Below are 21715 nucleotides of genomic sequence, written 5' to 3'. Positions count from 1 at the left end.
CTCAGTGATAAGCAATTCAAAGGCTCGTAAAGAACAAAAGAAAAGAAAGTCAGCAGCTGAGTTTATTTCCAATAGCAGAGGGACAAAAATGGAAGACAGTTCCAGCATTTCTAGAAGTGTATGATTGATCATAATTGCAATGCAGCATTACGCCAATTTCAGGAGCACTTGAGCTGGCAAGAGATCACAGCCACTCGGGCACTATGCATGGTAAATACATGGCAGAGCTCAGCTTCACTGGCAGCTTTAACGATATATGCTGCTGCTGCAACTTTGGTGTAAACACAGGAGCGCCAAAATTCGGAAAGTGAATGTTATTTCAAGATGCAGTTGCAGCTTAGGTTACTACCTGGTTGTTGAGAAATACATCAGACAAATACTAATATTTACTCTTCTTGAGGACAGTCATATTTGTATCGAGGATGACTCGTGACTGGCACCAATATTTGCTCCTCCTGAGCAGAGAGATGTGTATATCTAGGACGAAACATCGTCGGATTTCCTCAACAGTAAGTACATAAAGCAAAATGCACCATAAATGCGACCATATTTGAGATGAGCAAAGTGCACCATGGGAAAGGGAGCCGACAGGGGAGAGAGTAAAATACACTCACTGATAAGGGCACGAGGGCCACGGAGTAGATGGGAAGCTTGATGGCACGCCAAATCAATGTTCGTCGGCTCAGTCCTTCCTGAACCCGCTCTGCTCGCTCTGATTGTGCTTTCTTCTCTTGGGTTAAGATGGGAATGGTCTGAAAGGAGGAGACCTCCTCGTTGCTCCCCTCTTCTGCTGCCCCTTCTGTTATCTCGGCTTTGAGCTCGGGCTCCTCTTCGATAGCGCTGTTCTTCTTACAGCTCAATGAAGGAGCCTTGATGCGACCTTTGATACGCCCAGAATCATGATGATGATGATGAACTAGAAGTATCCTCCTCTGCCTCTGCAATGACAGGAGCGGAGGAAAGGAAGTGGACGGGATCACGGTGCCAGAGAGGGATAGAGATGGAGTTGGAGGAAGAAAGGGAGCAGCGGACAAAGAAGAGAGGATTAAATAGCCTGCAGGTGACATTGCCGCCATGCTTCCTTCAAACGTTTGTAAAATGCATGACAATCACACTGCTTTCACAGTAGGCCGACTTTGCGACCCATGCACATGCGCTCTACTCCACAAGAGCAGCCAGACACCTTAAGTTGGTTTACATATCAGTCCGGACAAGTTACGGGCCTACGGGTGTGACACAAATATGTCACGCGGTGAGGAGTCCGGACAGGGTACGTAACCAACCTTAATTGCTTGTCCACCTAGGTGTGAAACTTAATTAATTAATTGCTTGTCCACCTAGATGTGAAAAGCCAAGCAACCCTTTTATTCTAGTAGTTTTCATGGAACCAAACTGGTATGTAACCAACCTTAGTTCAATAAAAGCCAAAACAAAAGGCTATTTTCAATACTACGAAACTTCTTTTACTCCAACTATGCTCAATCCTCTTCCCTTATCCCCCAGAAACGAAGCATATTCCTTGCTATCCAAATTGCTAACAAGACAAGAATTCTCATGGTGTTTGCAAAAAGTAATTTAAACTTACTCTTGGATCTGCTTTTTCCAAAAATGTAGGTGCCCTTAATTCTACGTGGAGCAAGACATCCTACCATACTTTTGGCCACAATGCACCCATCCTAAAACATATAAACTCTACTTTTTCATGGCTTCACTTCCTATTGGTCATCCCTCTCTTCTTCAAACACCAAAGCCTCTTTAAAACGCTATTGAGTTACTTTTCTTTTAATAACATTGCCTTTTAGGGTATTCATTCTATACATTATTTAGAGGTTTACCTTAGGGATCCTAAACCAACCAAATGGCTCCCAAGCATATGTGGCATAAGGAGGAGAAGTTTCTGGTCTATATATTATTTGAAGGCTTATCTTAGTGATCCCGAACCAACCAGAATGCTCGCAAGCCTATGTGGTATAAGGAGGAGAAGTTTGGTATTCAAGAAATAAAAATGGCTTTTTCTTGAAGAGTGAGTGGGGATTACAATTATTTTCTATTATCTCTCTCTCTTTCGCTCTTAATTGAACACATCTACACATACACACACTCTCTCTTGCTTTTTTTAATTGAACTTACAATGTGATCAATGAAAAGGGAAAAGTTGAATGTTTGAAAATTTATATGTGGCTCTCTCTTTCTCTCCTCTTTTCCTAGAGAGAGAAATCAATTTCTTTTTTCTTGGACATATGATATGATATGATATTTTAATAGTTGAATATGTGTATGCAATGTGTATATTATTTAGAGGTTTGCCTTGGGATCCCGAGCCAACCAGAAGGTTCCTAAGCCTATGTGGCATAAGAAAGAGATGTTTGGTATTTATGAAATAAAATTTGCTTTTTCTTGAAGGGTAATTAGGGGCTATAATTTGTTTCTATTCTCTCCCTCTCTTTCTCTCTCAATTGAATATGCCCAAACATACACACATGCACGCACGTGCGCACGCGTACACACACACACACACACACACACACACTCTCTCTCTCTCTCTCTCTCTCTCTCTCTCTCTCTCTCTCTCTCTCTCTCTCTCTCTCTCTCTCTCTCTCTCTCTCTCTCTCTCTCTCTCTCTCTCATTTTTTTAATTGAGCATACAATATGTGAAGGGAATGAGCCCAATGTGGAAGCACGCGAGCAAAAGTAAGAGCTATGTAGGAGAGAGAGAGAGAGAGAGAAGATGTGGGAACTCCAACAATCACAATGTGTGACCGACCTTCCCTTATTCAAATGTTACTAAAAGAATAAAGAATGAAGTGGCAGTGATGGATGCTCACCACCTACAATGTGCTAGTGTGCAGATACTACCAATGTAACTAATACACGAGTGATTAGGCACAAGTGCCTTCATCCCACTTAAAGGTGAATGTGTCTCTAGCGAGGAGAGAACAATAAAAAAAGTAACAAAGTATAAATGTACATAAGTACAATAGGATGAGAAAATATGTCATCTGATCCAACACCTATCAACTTCCTAAGGAAGGCAAAACGCTCAATTAAGAGACTTTTCATTATCAAATCTGCAAGATTTTGGTCAATAGAGATCTTGCCAAGGCTAACCAACCTGTCCTCGACGACCTCTCTAATAAAGTAGTAACACACCTCAATGTGTTTGGTCTCCGCATGGAAGACTATATTCATAGCACTCATAGAATCTGAATGCAATGAAAATACCATCTCAATCATACAAAGGTCTGCCACTACATGACCTAGCCAAAGAGTCTTCTTACAAGTCTCACGGGTGGTGGCAATATACTCAACCTCAATAGTAGAGAGGGCAGTGCATTTCTACACGCTGGATATCCAAAGAAACAACGTCTCAAGCAAAGGTGAAGATATAGCCAGAGGTGGACTTCCTACTATCTGCATGTCCTTGCCTAATCAAAGTCAGTGTAGCCCACGACTCCTGTACCCTGGCCACCATAACATATGCATATATCTGATGTGCCCTTTCAGTACCTCAAGATACCCTTGTTGATGGCATCCCAATGTCGTCTATCAAGTATAGCCATATAGTATGCCACAACTCCCACTGCAAATGCTATGTCAAGATGAGTGGCTATCATGGCATATATCAAATAGCCCAATGCAGATGCACAAGGGATCTTGGCCATCTCGGCGTTTTGCTCATCAAACTGTAAACAATCGGCTTGACTAATCTTCACATGAAAAGATAGAGGGCAACCAATAGGGTTACCATCCTATATATGAAATCACTCAAGGGCTTTCTAGATACACTTCATATGTGTGATAGGTAAAGGAACCGCTTAGAGCCACAACAAAAACATGGTCAACTAACCTAGATATAAGCAAGGGATAGAGGATAGTAGACTTAACACCAATTGTAATAACAAGAATCTCATTGGTAATCTTCCATGAGGAATCACCAAAAGAGATAACATAACCTACATCATCTAAGGTGCTAGCAAAGGTAAGACTCTTCGTGAGAGTGGTACATCATGTACATCATGAAAAGTGAATATGTTACTTGAACCAAAATGCAACTGGACATCACCAATACCAATTATCTCCAATGCCAGGTCATTATCCAAACGGACAAATCCAGCCATATTGTAATAGGAGTGAAACAACTCTCTATGAGGGGTCGTATGAAAGGAAGCCCTTCAATCTATCAACCAACACTGTGTAAATCCTGACAAAGCATCAACCAGTTGTGAAACATCCAAGGAAGAGGCTTCCAATATAAGATCATCAAATATATTAGGATGCACCACATGAATCTCCTCAATCTTGATGCTAGACTTGCTATGCCCAATGCTATGATTATCATTGTTTTCCTGCACTTTACCCTTTTCCTTTTCCTTGCACTTGTCTTTGTGCATTTTATGGCACTATGGCCGAGAATGACTTGCTTTCTCAGAATAATGACAAGTAAGACTGGACTTACGGCCACGGGACCTATTGCGAGACTATCCATGTGTCCTAGACTGAGACCTGCTAGAGTCTCTATCACGGCCATTTTCATCTTGCCAACCTCTCACAATCAATGCATGTGACGTACTGGAAGCATCCACATTATTTTTATTTACCTCTTCTATCAAGAGGGTACACTCAACATCTTGCTATTTTAGCCTAGAGCCACACGAAAAGTGTCTCGTGACTCGAGAAGAGTACCAAGTAAAAATAAAGGATGCAAAGTATCCTTGAACTCAATCTTCTGTGAAGCTAAATGGCTAATGATGGAGTGAAACTCATTCCAGTGTGTAGACATAGAAGTCCCTTCCTTCATGCAAAGGTCCATCAACTGTTTTAGCCAATATGTTTGAGGCACATGACTGTGCTTGTCATAAAGATTCTTAATCTATATCCAAAGCTCATATGTAGTCTGATTTTCAATCACACAAGGTTGTACTAAACATGCTAGAGAGTAATAAAATGATTGTGGACTTGTATAACTCATCTAGTTCGTCCCAATCCTCAATCATAATGTTTTCAGGTTTGGCACCCCCATTATTGAGTGGTCTAACATGTAATTTCTACACTAAAACCTACCATATATGGGTCTTCCAATAACTGAAGTTGGTCCCATCCAATTTCTCAATATTGAAGATAACATTGTCATGAGAACCACCAACCATAATGAGACCAAGCAATTGCACAAATGGTAAAAAAAAGCTACTATAATTTCTTGCAGATCAACCCCAAAACCACTGCTAAATCAAGCAGAAACAAGAGGTACTGACAAAACAATGAGTTGCCCAAAAATTGTAGTCAAGAAATTGTCAAGACAAGGGAATTACTCTCATAAACAGTGCAAAGAATTGCAATTACAACATGCTGAAAATAGAGTATAGTAGTAAGAAATCAAAGCCAAGTATGAGCTATCACTAATAAATTGCAAACTACAATTGCTAGGGATATCTCTTGCACAATGCGGGTATATACGAATAACTAGCAGTCAACAAACATGTGACCAATATGCAAAGCTGTCAACCTCAAAGTGTCAGAGGGAAATACATTAAATGGCATAACAATCGTGCATGTAGTGGGTCTCACAAGAAACAGAAGAGACCTCCCAAAGGCACAACTGATTGAGCAATAGTAACTAGAGGCTCAATACATAGCCATGTCAAGCGTATGCATCACTAACAACAATTTGATAGAGCTAGGTGCTAGCCCAAAGACAAATGTTAGATCAGCCCACTAGGCATCCATTGCATACATGTAGCATCTTAAGAGCATAAGCATGAAGTAAGTATCCCATGGTCTCAATGAAATGAGCTCAAGCTCAACTACAATTCAATCCACAATATATAACATCCAATGTTAAGTGTCTCAGTACATAAATCCAAGTGGCTCCCACTGAAGTAAAAGTCGAATGCTAACTGAGCAACAAGCTCAATACATCAAGTGAATAATGGAAGAAATCATGCCAATGTCAAGGCATCCAATCTCCAATCTCAACTTAAGAGCATGTCAGGAGCATAACCAAGTACGTGGCAATGGAAGAAATCATGCCAATGTCAAGGCATCCAATCTCCAATCTCAACTTAAGAGCATGTCAGGAGCATAACCAAGTATGTGGCATCAATGTATCCAATAGAGATCTCAGATAGCATCAAGTAGCAATAGGCATAAGCTTTTCCCTTATGATTACATCAGGGAAATATTTGAGAAAACTAAGCCAAAAGTGTGCTCAAATCAGCTTAATAGTAGCTTATAACATTGAGTAGCATCCCCAAGTGATCTGGCATCAAATATACATCCCGAGTAGTATAAGTGACCTCCAAACAATGAGGTAAGGGTTGTCCCTATGTGTATTATAGCATGCTACCCATAGTATACATCCAATGTTAGAGATCTTTTAACTAAATAGGAGTATCCAAATCTACAATGCCAATGATAGAGGGGTGCCAACAATGCCCAATTATTATTGAAGTGGCCCAGCAAGCAACGAGCTACCACGTGTGCTATCCAAGCAGCGTGAAGATCAGGCACAAATCATGCCAGTTACTATCTTATTGTTGCTCCCTATGCTACCTACAATAGGGCCCCAAAACAATGCTCACTGTGGCTAGGGTAAGGTTTGGGGCCCGCCTCAACATGCCTTTGATCATCGAGAAGGAGAAGAACACCAAATCATACCTCTCCAAGTTGAGCCATGGCTACCATGAAACCTGTGAACTATAGATATTATCCACAAGCTAAAGCAATATCGGGTTGAGTTCCTCAATGCCAGTGTGATGCCTTTGATACTAGTTGAAGGAAGTGAGCTTGGAGTGGAAGCACACAAGCAATAGCGATAGCTATGGTGGAAGGAACAATAGTAAGAGAGAGAGACACACACACAATATGTGGGAACTCCAATAGTCACAACGTGTGACCGATTCAAATTTCATTGAGAGAATAAAGAATAAAGTGACAGTGATGGATGCTTGCCACCTACAATATATTGGTGTGTGAATATTGCTAGTGTAACTAATATGTGGGCAGTTAGGCACCAACACCTTTATCCCCAACAATAAACAATGTGATCATGGAAAGGGAGAAGTTGAATCTTTGAAAATTTGTATGTGGCTCTCTATTTCTCTCCCCTTTTTCTAGAGAGACAAGTTTATTTTTTAATTAGAGACATATGACATGATATGATATTTTAATAATCAAACATGTGCACGAAATGCGTGCATATTCTAAAAACCTCCACAAATGCATATAAACTATAAAAACACATGAACAATATATGCACATATATACATGTATGCATGCACACATATGTGCAAACGCATATGCATATATACACACATATACGCATACATACTCGTGCACATGTCAGAGGAAAGAGAATGGATATACACTTATAAAACATGCCCACATGCACACATATGTGCAAACACATATGCATATATACACACATATATGCATACATACTCATGCACATGTAAGAGGAAAGAGAATGGATATACACTTATAAAACATGCCCGCATGCACATATGTAAACACACACATCCTATATATGTGTGTATGTCTGTGCATGCACGTGCAATGCATACACATATATGTATGTCTGTGCATGCACGTGGAATGCATACACATATATAAACATGCATACACATGCACACATATGAGATGAAGAAATATAAGAGATGAAGAAAAAGAAATGAGAGAAAATAAAAATGGAGAGAGAGAGAGAGAGAGAGAGAGGAGGAGGAGAAAAATAAGAATAAGAGAGATAGGAGAGGGAAAAAAATGGAGAGATAATAGAGAAAAAATAAGAGAGGAGAGAAAATAATGACAGTATGCAAACTCATGAGACCACAGAAATCTGCATGCATGACTAAAACACATATATACTCACATACATCTGAATATATATATGAGAGAGAAAAAGAGCATAGGAAAGAGAATGGGTACACATATATAAAATACACACTTATAAACATGCATACATCCATATATGCATATACACACATCTAGACACAAATACATACATATCCATATATATGCATACACCCATTTTCATACATATATGCATATGTGCATGTAAAAAATTACATAGCACAATAGGCTGAATTTGAGCAAGAAATAAAGCGTACATATCAAATATAAGAATATCAAAAATTGCTTTAATTTCAAACAACTTGATACAAAGATGGTTGTTTTCACCCATGTGCTTCTACTATGAAGCTTAGATGGTGATCTAGAGAGATGATAGGAGAAGAGCTTAAGGCTAGCTAGAATAACTCTAACTGGGTGAAAGATAGATTGATGATGGCTTTGGAGGGGTCTTCCTTTTATAGCTCAAGAGGGCAGTCTGGTCGACCTATCCAACTATATTATAAGCCTTCCCTAGTCGGCTAGGGAACATTCCCTTTACCATAACTCTTACACCCCGCAACTCGATACATTGTGCCTCGAGTTGTTACCAACATAACTACTCTATCTCACTCAATGACTAGATCCATAAAGGTCATATTTTTTCCATTCAGTCACATAAACCTCATCTAGCATATAAGTGAGGACCCAAATAGGGCTCACACATGGCTTCTCCTCATAATGGAGCCCTTACAACTTAGAGAACCATGGATCATTGATGGCACCTTATGAGAGTGGTACATTTAGCATATGTAACACTCCCCCTCAACGTTCACTCTCACAAGTAAACTACATAAACTCAAAGCAGATTCTTTGTAAGAGATTTGGTGAAGATATTTGCTCCATTCTCCTCTATTGAGCAGTAGAGAAGCTTGAGTATCCCATCCTTGATCAAGTTATGCACATAGTGATATTAGATTTTAATGTGTTTGGTGTCTGCATGAAAAGCTAGACGTTTGGAAATGGCGATGCACCTCTTATTGTCATGTCTTAGCACTATTGGATCCTCATCCTATACTCCAATATGCCATAGTATCCTCCTTAACCATACCACTTTAGATGCAACAAAACAAGCTACCTTGTACTATGCTTTAGTATCAAAGATAGTGCCGCAGTTGGTTGCTTCTTACTAATCCAACAGAAGATTCCTAAACCCAAAGAGAAATGACATCCAAATACTAGTTTCCTATAATCATTGTTACCTGCCCAGGCTCCCTATGAAAGCACTTTTGAAACTGTATGTGATATCATAGTCAAGAGTTTCCTTCAAGTATATGAGCACCCACATCCCAACTTTCCAATGACTTTCTCATAGTTTGTTCAAGAACTTGCTCAAAACACTAACAACAAAACTTATATTAGGCCTAGTGTTACATCGCCGACCAACCTCCTGTACCTCCCAATGTCTGCTAGTATTGATGTATCTTCAATGGATAACTTCACATTTTGACCTTCATAGGTGTTGCTATCTTCTTATATGTAATCATGGTTTATTCGAGAACTTGCTCAAAACACTAACAACAAAACTTATATCAGGCCTAGTGTTACACAAGTAGATTAGACCAACCTCTTTTACCTCCCAATGTTTGCTAGTATTGATGTATCTTCAATGGATAACTTCACATTTTGACCTCCATAGGTGTTGCTATCTCCTTACACTTAATCATGGTAAATTCTTTCAAGATCTCCCACACATATTTCTTTTGAAAGTTGAAGATTTTGCTAGGCAAACTTCAATCCCCAAACAATAATGCAACAAGCCAAAGTCTTTCATTTCAAATTTAGAGCTCAAAGCCTTTTGAGTTTGATGGATCATATCTTTATAGTCACCTATAATAAGAAGGTCATCCACATATATGACAATCACTAAAAACTTTTCACCATCCTTATAAATATACAAGTTAGTATCTAATGCTAGTTCCATGATCTAGGGGCTTGTCTTGATCCATACAGTGCCTTCTTTAGCTTACAAACTTTGTTCTCAGAATGGGGGCCTCAAATCCTGGTGGTTGACCCACATATATCTTCTCCTTGAGGGTACAATTAAAGAATGCTAATTCAACTTCCATTTGATAAACTGGCCACTTCTTATGAGTGGCCACTGTAAGTATTGTGTGAATAGTGGTCATCCTAGTAGTTGGAGCAAATGATTATTGAAAATCAAATCCTTCAACTTGTGAAAATCCTTGTGCAACTAATTAGGCTTTGTACTTTTCTAAGCTTCCATCAACCTTGTACTTTACCTTCCAAACCCACTTGGTACCAATAATCTTCCTCTTTTCTAGCCAATCCATGAGCTCCCAAGTATTATTCTTCATTATGTTGCCATACTCAGCTCGCATAACTACTCTCCATGTTGGATCAATAAGTGCTTCTTCCAAGTTTGATTCTTTGCTCCTCTATTCTCTGAGACCTCCTTAATCCATCTATCTTTTCATCAACAATGGTAGGCATATGATTACTATGACCATATAGCTACTTCACCATCACCATAATGGCTTTTTCAATGGCATGGTTGCAAGTTGGTAAACTTTCTCCTTATCATCCGAAGATGATGGTTTCTCCTCCTTGAAGGTAGGGATGGCTCTTGGGATATGTTCATAGTAGATGACTTCTTTGCGAGACAATAAAGTGGTGGAACTTATATTTTCATCCTCCACTTTATGTGGCTACTCCTTGAACACCATATCGTGCCTTGCTATGATCTTCTTTGCCTCTTGGTCATACAATTTGTAAGCCTTTTCCTCATCTCTATAATCTAAGAAGATCCATTTCGTGCTTTTTGGTTTTAACTTGTTTCTTTTATTTCTTTTATAGCCCGACAAGGTAGTCTAGTCGGCATATTTGACCATATTATGAACCTTTCCTAGTCAATTAAAAAAAATCCGCTTACTATAACTTCCACACTTGAAATCCAACACACTATGCCTCAAGTTGCTACCATCATTACTACTCTATCTAACTTAAAGTCTAGATTCACAAAGGTCACCTTTTTTTCATTCGATATCACATAGACCTCATTTGACATACAAGTGAAGATCTAACTAATATTTGGGCTCACACATGGCTTCTCCTCATAATAGGGGCCTTAGAACTTAGAGTATCACGAATCATTGGTGGTGCCTTACAAGGATGGGGCATTAAGTATATCTAATAGTGCCTACGAACATGCATACATACGAGATGAAGAAAGATTAGAGATAAGAGGAGGAAAAAGAAATGAGATAAATAAAAATGATGAGAGAGAGAGAGAGAGAGAGAGAGAGAGAGAGAGAGAGAGAGAGAGGACAAACATTTATGAGACTACATAAATAGACCCATATTTATTAAACATACATGCATACTAGTACACATGTACGTGTGTGTATGCATACAAATAGACACGTATGCGCATACACGTACACATAGAGAGAGAGAAGAGAGAGAGGAAAAATGTGTGTATGTATATGTGTGTATGAGATCCATTTACACACACACACACACACACACACACACACACACACACACACATGAATGTGTATATATTCTATGTACATACATACATACATATAATCATTAATATGTATAATGATACAATAACATAACATAATTGATTATATATTAATAATTAATTATTAATACACCAATTACTTATTAATAAGAAATATATACTTATATTTTAATTAATTTATTACACATATATAATTGTACATATATCTTATTAATTATTAATTGAGAGAGAGAGAGAGAGAGAGAGAGAGAGAGAGAGAGAGAGAGAGAGAAGAGAAGAGAAGAAGAAAAATTATTAGTATAGTAGTTCTCAATATAGTTTATGGGTTATCAAGTTTTTATCATGTTGCAGGTTTACTGTGTGAGGATAGTATGCATGCAATGTAAACAAAAATCATTCTTAAATGTGTTTATCTTTGAGAAATTATCATAAAGGTCCTTTGGAGATATAGTTTAGGCTTGCTCTTGTTAATGTTGGTCTTTCATTCCCTATATATAAGTGTGAGTGCCACATCTCCATGTATTGCATTTGTGTGCATTCAACATTGTATTAGTCCAAGTTACCAAAGCTCTTAAAATTTCGATTATGTTTATTATACCAATTTGTCAAAACAAAAAATAGGCCATCCTAAACAATGCACATGGCCTCGCAACCAAGAGTGTCTGGATAATACAAATTGATCTATATAAATACTACATTTGTAGACATGAGCGTCAAAATTGTAGTTCAATATTTTGCCCATTCCAACTCCAAGCAAAGGGAGTATTCTATACATATAGGTGACTAAGACCTCATTATACACACAAATAGAGCACCCCCAACTAATTTCTATGGCTTCTACAGCTCTCCTATAACCCAGGGATTAGCCCTAGGATACACCATATCAAACATAAAGAACAAATGTGACAAAATCCTCTCATGATATGTATAATGATCCAATAATATTCTAGCCTCACATAACGTCTCCCCAAAGATCATTGTGCTACGCTACAACAAAGAAACCTCATTGATAACGCAGCTAGGAGTTTTCCTTTGGATATCATGCTTAAATGCAAATGCAACGTGTGTGACTCATTGTGCTCAAATGATTTTAACTATAAATCAGTCGTGTCATGTAAAAACAATATTTTCATGATTTCTTTTCTCTAACATTATGTTGCATTGCAAAGGGACACTACCAAGCTAACTCGTGTTACTATTCCTCTTTAAACTTAAATAAATGAAGTCTACATGCCATAATATGCAATGAAATTAGAACTTATTCAAATCTTATCTCTTTTTAGCTCTTTTTTCCCTACTAGTTGGATTTTGCTTTCGTGAATAGGTGAAAAAGAGTTTTATCATTATTTTTTGTATGAATAGGTAGTAAATATGCACTTTTCACACATAAATGGAGGTAGACTAAGGCAAATCCTCATGCCCTATCATCATTATACATCCATACACACACTCTTAAATTTTTATAATTTTCAACACATTAAAACAAATTTTTCTCTTTAAAGTACTATTTCAAATAAAAATTTCCATTTATTTGAATATAAATTATAAAATTTTAATTTATGTGACTATTATGGACTATGGTCCATGAGCATATCAATTACTGTTCCATGAAAACAACATTGAACTCTCAAAATGCAACAAAATCTCAAATTTTGCATTAAATCTCAGATCTCAAGTTTTGCGGTTTTAATTTTTTTAATGTAAACGAGAAAGTGACTGAGTTCTTTATGATTTCAAAATTGGGTCTCTAGTAGGAGACGTTGAGTGTCTAATGAGCCTCTTGGCTAAGTTCTCATCAATGTTCTTGCGTAGTTCAACTAGTTCATTAAGGAATAGCTTGTAGATGGCTCCAAAAGGTGGCTGAGCCCCCTCATGGAGTTCTATAGCACAATCATGTGGTCTGTGTTCTGACAATAGATTTTCATTGTTTTTTTCAAAGACATCTTGGAATTCTTGATACTGGCTTGGTAGCTTAAGTGACTCATCCTTACTAGATCCTTAAGTTGGTATATGATATATCATGTAGGTAAGTTCCTACCTTGCTGTGTACATAGAAGCTTTGGCTCCTACATATACTGACTTTCCTTGATTTTCATGTCGTGTAATCTTTTGCTTGACCCAATCAATTTTCGGATTGTGTTTCTTTAGCCAATGAATCCCAAGGATGATTGGATATTGTGGCTTGGATATGATATTAAAGCATACACAAGTTTTGTGATCACCAAGAGTTACCATGAGTGGTCAGGTTTCCTTGGTAATATCTCCACCAAATGCTAGAAGTCTTTCATCAACGACTTCGGCTATTGCGTAATTGCTCTTTTGGAGTACTAGAATTTGGTATCTATTCACAAATCCATCATCAATGAAACATGCAGAGGCCCTTGAGTCGACCATGGCTTTTAGGAAAATGATATTTCTTGACAGGATCATCTAGATTGTGACAAGGAAAGTTTCCATGGGTGTGGCTAGGATCAAGAGACATGTGACGTACCCGCCTTGATTATGCGACATATAACTTTTTAGTAGTCGCCCAGAGTTTTACCTTCTAGCTGTCATTATCCGTACTCTAACCAGAATGATCGGGTTTTGTTTGGCTAGATAACCTATTAGCCAAGAGACCAAACCCTAGGTAAGTCAGCGAATCAGTCCTTCCTGGAGTTTTTTTTTCCTAGCGTTTGTTTTTAGGGAAATCTCTCGACTAACCAAGACCACCTTGCCACAAGACTAGATTCGTTGGGAATCCATCCACCCAATTCCCTCTATGGAAGTTCTTAGTTATCTAATTACCTATCACATTACGTGAAACATATAAAAACAACTTCATTAATTAAAATCATTTTATGCACAATTGATCGTTTACGTAATTTACTCACGGATATACAATTTGAATAAAACAATTTCATTGATTATATTCCATAATGTGTATTCTCCCGTCCATATAAGAGAAAAATTACAATTTTACGTGCTACCTCATCCAGCGCATTTGCACGTCACCAAGATCAAATCCACCTATAGCTAGTGTTTATAGGTGTCCTAAGTAGAACTCGAGCCATACAGGGGACCAAGTAGTTCTTAGGTGCAAAAAGGGATTTACTAGCTAGAGCCCCCCTGGCACCCTATCCACCTTCTACTCAATACGATCCCTACTGGGAGATCTCTCGCCATCGAAGCCGGTCCATGCTTTCGTGGTGGTAAAAACATCCCCTCTTGGTATGGGGATTCAACACCTATCCTTGGGGGAGGTATAGGACTCCTTAGTTCTTATATGTTCCAATTCTTAATTCAATCAGGATCTAATATAGAAAATCACAATCAAGATTGATATCTGCAAGCAATTATGGCTTCAATCAATCATGCAACTTTCAAGTGATGCTTAATTCTAGTAGCAATCGACACTTGAGTTTCACATAATGAAATCTTTCCCTTGGAATTCAACTAGGGATATCTAGATTTTGGGGTCTCTAACTTCCTAGTTCTTATAACCAAGTTTCTTGGCCTTAAGTCAGTATTTCTCAAGAGACTTATCTTATTTGAATAGATTTTTTTAAGAAAAACCTATGGTATTGCGATTGGTAAAGGGTTGTTATCCGCACCCGTGACTCCATTAATGATTCTTGTGCTTGCAACTCCAACTGTTGCTTCCATGTTAGTAGGGTCATTCGCGATTTCTGCTTCTAGATTCTTTTTGTTTGGGGCCATGATAGAAATATGATTTGTAGAAGAAGAAGAAGAACACGGCAACAATACCGATTGGCAAAGGTGTAAGATTCTCAATGATGATGATGGATATTGCGGGATTCAATGATGTAGGCCTCGCGGATGATTCATCTTGCCTCGTGGAGAGCAATACTTCACTCTCTCTAGTAGGTGGAATAGAGATGAGAGTAGAGATATGATAGAATAGGATAGAGTTCTTTAGTGCCTTCTCTTCTCAGATTAGAGTGGAAGAGGATGAGAGATCTTCAGCGTATCCTTTCCTTGGGTTGAATGGAATGAGACCCTTTCTTATATCAAGGTCTACTTATACGATCTCATTTACAACCGCACATCCTCATTTTCTTGCTCAAGGATGGTTGCAGCAACTCTTGGGTGTTCTTCTTATTTGGGGGGGGTGAGAAGAGAGGAGCTTAATTTTTTAGTGATTTTCGATGACATCATTGATGATAAAGAGAGAACACTTTCTTTTAGCACAGTTTTAAAGCTTATACTTTTTTTTTTACTATTTTCGTTTTTTTCCCCCCTTGCATTGCAACTTGTTTGGATCATAACTTCGTCGTACGAACTCCAAATATAGTCATCCGGGTACTCTAAATGATTGGAGTACATCTAGTCGACAAGCTTGCACGAGGAAAATGATAAAAATCTATCAAAAATAGAAAAATGATGATTTTTATAAATCGTGTTATTTTTATCTATCTTTTGTCTTGGACGACTTATTCCCTTCAAAATAAGCCATAATATATATTCGGATCCATCTAAAGTGAGAATTAAGTCATCTAAACATGATACTAGAGATTTCAAACTATTTTGTAAACTAGTCTTGCTTCCTGTAAATCTTGTAGAGATTTTGTAGTTTTTTTTTCTATGTGTGGACGTGCAACACCACATATATACACACATTAAAATAAACTAAGTAATGGGGACATTACATTCTTTCCCCCTTAGAGAAATCGAGATGTCCTCATCTCGAGAGAAATTGGGGGTATTCTTTTATAAGGGTTACCTCATTGATCTAAATGGCATCCTCTTTAGGATAATCATTCCACTGGATTAGATATTCTTTAAGGGTCCTATTCCTAAGGATTCTTTCTTTTATATCCAAGATTATATTAGGTCAAAGCTCAAGTAAACCTTGGCTCGGCATTACAACTTGTTGATCATCAATAATATGATCAGGATTAGGTACATAGGGCTTCAAGAGACTTACATGGAATACATCATGAACCTTTAGGGTTTTAGGAAGTTACAACTTATAAGCATTAGGTCCAAGAGCCTTTATGACTTTGTAAGGTCCACATTATCTTGGACATAGCTTCTTGAATTTTCCAAGGATAAAGAACTCCTCTTTGTCCCCTTCTTGGAAGATTCACCCTTTTCTTCCTAGGTCAGCATAGGCTTTTTGCCGATCCTTGGCAGCTTGTATATCTTGCTGGATGGTTTTAACTTGTTCGTCCATCGCTTTAAGTATCTTTTTAGAAGGTTTAATCTTCAAGGTAGGGTTGGAGAAGTTTAGCGGTGATGGGACAAAAAATGTCCCAAACAAATGTCCTGTTGTCTTGCTCAGTCACTTTATAGCCTTTACTCCACCAGATGAGCTTTCCCCAATGATATTGTTGCTCTAAGTATGAGTGCTCCAAATAAGGGATCAATCGACCCATCAACATCTATCATTGTTTCCTTGCACATGTCTGATCAATCACACATAGACATGCAAGGCACTTATGTCATTAGCGCAATAAAAAATAATAAGGTTTAATCTTATTAAGATTAACCTTATTTTTAAACTCCATACCCTCAAGATATGCCAATAATGCTGTGGATTTATTCTTCCTCATCCTGACAATCCTATAAGGACCATCCCATTTGGGCTCCAACTTTCCTGGAAATAATTCTCTACATGCATCATAGTACAACACTAGCTGCCATTTCTTAAAAGTGTATTTCTTTGCTTTTAGGTCATGGCGCTGCTTCATCCGACACTTGGTCACCTCCTGATGTAGCAAGCTCTGCAATCTAATCTCATCAAGGTGTGCCAGAGTCGTAAAGCGCTCTAAGAGGACAATCCCATTACCCAAAGAATGATTGATCGTGAATCTTATTGTCGGCAACTTGATCTCTAGAGGTAGGACGCACTCGTCTCCATATACTAACTTGAATGGGGTGTGACCAGTAGCTCGTTTGAACGTTGTATTATATGCCCACACTGCCACATACAACTTTTTGTCCCAATCTCGTTTCTTTTCTGATACTACCTTAGATAGAACGCCCACAAGCTGCTTGTTGGTACTCTTGATCTGCCCATTGGCTTGTGGGTTATAGGGGGTTGCTTTATTGTGCTTGATGTGCCAAGCCTTAGTAAGGCTTTTTATCACTTTGTTTAGAAAATGCATCCCCCGGTCCGATACTATTTCTTTTGGCAGACCAAATCGACATACTATTTGCTCTAATAGGAAATTGGTGGTTTCCTTCGCATCATCTTTCCGTGTTGCACGTACTTCCAACCACTTAGTAAAATAAACAGTCGCTATGATAATATATCTTTTCTGTGTAGTGCACAATGAAGTAATAGGGCCCACAAAGTCGATCCCCCACTTCTCAAATGGAAGGATCGCCATTATAGGAGTGAGTGGTCACTTTCTATTCTCTTGGTTATCATGTTGTTGGCAAATGTTGCATATTTTAACGTACTCGAATGCATCCTGGACGATGGCCGGCCACCAATATCCCATTCTCAAGGATTTTTGCGTAGTTAGCAGCCAAGCAAAATGACATCCACAAGCTGAGTCATGGCACTCTTCTAAGATAAAAGGGACCTCGTCATGCATTATGCATCGGTGGTAGATATCGTCTACCCCTTGCTGATACAACGTGCCTACGATTATTGTGAATTTTAAAGCCTGTTGCTTGATCTTTTGCTTTTCTGAGTTCGATAAACCATCTCTAGTCTCTCCCATCGACAAATAATGCGTTATCACCACATACCAGGAGGGAATAGATGCCGTGTTAATCTTGAACAATGAGTCCCAATCACTACCTTCAGCCATAGCTTCCTTTGGCTCCCCAAAGTCCACAAGGCACTCTACGATACCTTGTAATCTGGGTGGCTTGCTCAACCTCATAGTCAAACTCTTGCAAAGTGATTAACCACTTTGCCAAACAGTTGGGCAGTTATAGCTTATTCATCAGTAGTCGTAGCCCTTCTGCCTTCATATAAAGGACAACCTTCTCATAAAGGATGCAATGCCTGAACTTTTTAGTCACAAAGACCACCGCAAGGCACAACTTTTCTATATAAGTATAATTAACTTCGGATACACCTAGCTTCTGACTAGCAAAAGCAATCGGGTGATACCACTTCTCTTCCCACATTTGTGCTAACCAACAACTAATGTTATGCATGGTAGATGCTGAAAATATATTAAAAAATTTGCCCCTTTTCGGTGCTTTCAGCACATGTGTTCTTGCAAGTTCTTGCTTTACATCCTCGAAAGCCACCTTACAAGGATCACTCCACATAAACAAACAATTGAAGGATAACAGATTTTCAATGGTAATGTTCTTTATGCCAAAGTGTTTATGAACCGTCGATAATATCCAACTAATGACAGAAAGCTATGAACTTCTTTGGGGGTGACGGAGACTATAGCTTTGATCTTTTCAAGATCCGTCGCAATCCTTACTGAGCTAACTACATGGCCCAGCAAGAGCCCATAAGGTATGCCAAAAACGCACTTCCTCGGATTGAGAGCTATGCAAAATTGTCTACATCGCTCAAAACATTTTTGTAAAATAATCAATTGCCTTTCTCTCATGGTGGTTGCCCCTAAATCATCAATAAATACCTTCAGCTCCTCAGGGGAAATGTCACCAAAGGTCTTATCAGCAGTTCATTGCCAAGAACTAGGCGCATTGCATAGACCAAATGCCACCACATGATACGCAAAGGTGCCAAAGACTGTTATGAATGTCATTTTGAGCTTATTCTCTTTTGCGATTGCCATCTGATTATAGCCTGCAAAATAGTCTATGAATGAATGAATATATCTCCCTACCCGCCAATTGATCCAGAATCTCATCTGTAAAGGGTAGTGGGTAGTAATCCTTAATTGTTTTCTTGTTTAACTCTCAAAAGTCCACCGGATTTGATTATTTTTCTTCTTCTTGATCACAACTAGTGAACACCATTCAGTCTGCTGCATAGGGAAGATCAAATCCGCTTTCCGTAATTTCTATAACTCATCGAACAACCCATCCCGCAACTCAAACGGGATACGCCTGAGTTTTTGTCGCACAGGATGGCTTCTTTCCTTCAACAGAATTGTATGGATATCGAGGTTGAGAGGGATGCCCCTAAGTTCATTGTAACTCCAAGGGAAAATATTGCGGAGCTCTTGGATCAGAGTGACATAATCCTCCCGTTCCTCCATACTAAGCATGAACCCTAGCTTTATTGGTTGCTCATTGTCTGGCGTACCAAGGTCTAGCTCGATAACATCTATGTCCCTTATTCTATCTTGAGCTTTTAATGGCTTGTTCAACGTTACTTTATAGACATCTTCTATGGTTGATCCCTCTTTGTATTCGTCAGTCGACGATGTCTCACTTGCAGACACATCTTCCATTGTCTCTAACTCTGTAGAAGATAGGGCAGCTCGCTCACTTTGAGGTGATTCAGGATATGCATCGACTACCGCACGTCTAGCACCTTTGCTAAATATCAATCTATCAACGACTAATATCACGCCCGAAGGCTATCCCAGCAATCTATAGGATCGCTGCTTCAAGTTCCGCCCGTTGTGCTTGCAAAATCCAAGGTCAACCAAGCAATACTTGGTAACTCAGACGCCTTGCAAATCGGATTACCCTAAAGTCCAACAGGCATTCTATATTGGCAACTGTCACGTGGACTTTAGTAATGAAGCCCTCCGGCTATCTCAGACTATTGTTAGCCATTCTAAGGATTGTGGAGGCATCTTTCTGAATTGCAAGACCCAACCTCTCCATCAATTTAGAACTCATAATATTAACCGAGGATCCTGTGTCGAGAATAGCATTATCCACTAGAATTCCATCAACATAGGCTACAACCCTTGGGCAGTGCTTTTTGGCATGTTCAAACCAGTGATCCCCTACTCGCACTATTCCTAAGGGTTCTATGATATAACCCGTACGCAAGATCTTTTTAAATTCTTTGCATACTTCTGGTGACAGCTTGATTAGCTGTATGAGATTCATGTTTGGTTTAACATCGCAAAGGGAGCTAGCTAAATCAAATTCATGATAATTCGCTAAAGCTCGCTTCTCGTGCCAAACCATCCGCTCTTTAGGATGCTGCACTGGCTTTATTGCCTCTTTTTTAACTCTCACCTTCTTTCTCAACACCTCTTTATCTCTCTTGGTGTCAGCCTTACTCTCTATTTACCGCAGCACAGAGGATTGGAAAATGGAGCAGAAGTGTGGGAAAAATAGAAGAAGGAGATAACCGAAAAGGCACAGGACAAAGGAAGGAAAAGGCGCCCTGGATGGAGGTTAGACCCTGAAAATTTGAATGACGACCTCTCCAGAAGGCTTCAGTGTCGCCTCGAGAAAAGGAAAGAGTAAAAGCATGCCATTAAATATGAAGGCACTTCCGAATCCTTGTAAAAAGAGTGCTGGGCTCACTCCTGTGCAAATTGTATGCATTAGCGGGAATGGGATAAGTTAGAACAGTGGGAAATAGGAAAAGAGGGCCTAGGCTAATGGCCAGCCATGTAAAAAGTGGGGATGACCACCCAAAAAGTAGGGCATGTATATAAAGTTCAAAAGTGAATGAGAAGCTCATTCTTGTGTGTGGCCAATGCTTTTTCTTCTTCCTCTCTTATTTCTTGCCTTCTTACTTGTGCTTGAGTGAGGGAGTGTAAGGAAGTGAGTGTGTGAGTGTGAGGGATTGTGGAGAAGAAGCTCCCCATCTTCTCTCTTCATCTTCTCTTCTTCTCTTCTCTTCTCTTCTCTTGCGCGGCTATGGAGGATGGAGCTTGAGGGAGGGGGCTTGAGGTTGCTTGAGCTTGCCACAAGGATCGTGGAGCTACCGAAGTGCAAGAGAGAGGAGGAACTTGATCGAGCATCAAGGTAAGCTCACTAAACCCGTAAGGTAGACATTGCGCATCGGCTATGTGAGAGGTAGCCATGGCTGCTCGGCTTGAAACGCTTGATCAATAAGCAGTCCGTAGGTCTTGAGGTAGAGCTCCGTAGCTCCCCTCCATTTTGGTTCCGTTGTCGGGATCGACAGAATCGAGCCTTGAGCGCCGCACGCATCGAATCGAGCATAGAAATAGGGTTTGCAGCCCGAACCAGTGCTTGAGATAGTTAGGAGATTTAGGAGGTTTTGATCCTTAGAGCAAGTAAGTATTTTGATTTGTTGTTGAATATTAGAGTAGGACTATCCATCTCCATCTCCATCTCTGGTTTTGGTTTTTGTTGCATTAGGTTAAGATTAGGATAGGAAGAAGAAGGAAAACATAAGGTAACTACTACTGCTGGAAACAGGGAAATAGGGGCACATATTCAGATTTCTGGTTGGAAGAATATGAGGGATTAAATTTTGAGGTTACATTAGGCTAGGATCGGGCAATAAGAGACCTAGGG

The 21715-nt window shown here is 39.1% G+C and overlaps 1 protein-coding gene across 1 annotated transcript in view; it reads right to left on the bottom strand.

The window, feature by feature from the left end:
• The window catches only part of ABC4 (UbiA prenyltransferase family protein), a 76861-nt gene extending 75683 nt beyond the window's left edge, over positions 1 to 1178 (bottom strand). The window contains 1 exon segment of the mRNA XM_087665457.1: positions 615 to 1178. Within this exon segment, the coding sequence (XP_087521583.1) occupies positions 615 to 1076 (462 nt within the window). The 5' untranslated portion in view covers positions 1077 to 1178.
• Positions 1179 to 21715: the final 20537 nt, after the last annotated feature.

This window comes from Lygodium microphyllum, chromosome 24 (assembly GCF_053477565.2).
Source record: "Lygodium microphyllum isolate KBCC chromosome 24, Lygodium_microphyllum_v1.1.10, whole genome shotgun sequence".
NCBI lineage: Eukaryota > Viridiplantae > Streptophyta > Polypodiopsida > Schizaeales > Lygodiaceae > Lygodium > Lygodium microphyllum.
The sequence above is the reverse complement of the archived record's forward strand: the minus strand, read 5'-3'. Positions and strand labels throughout refer to the sequence as shown.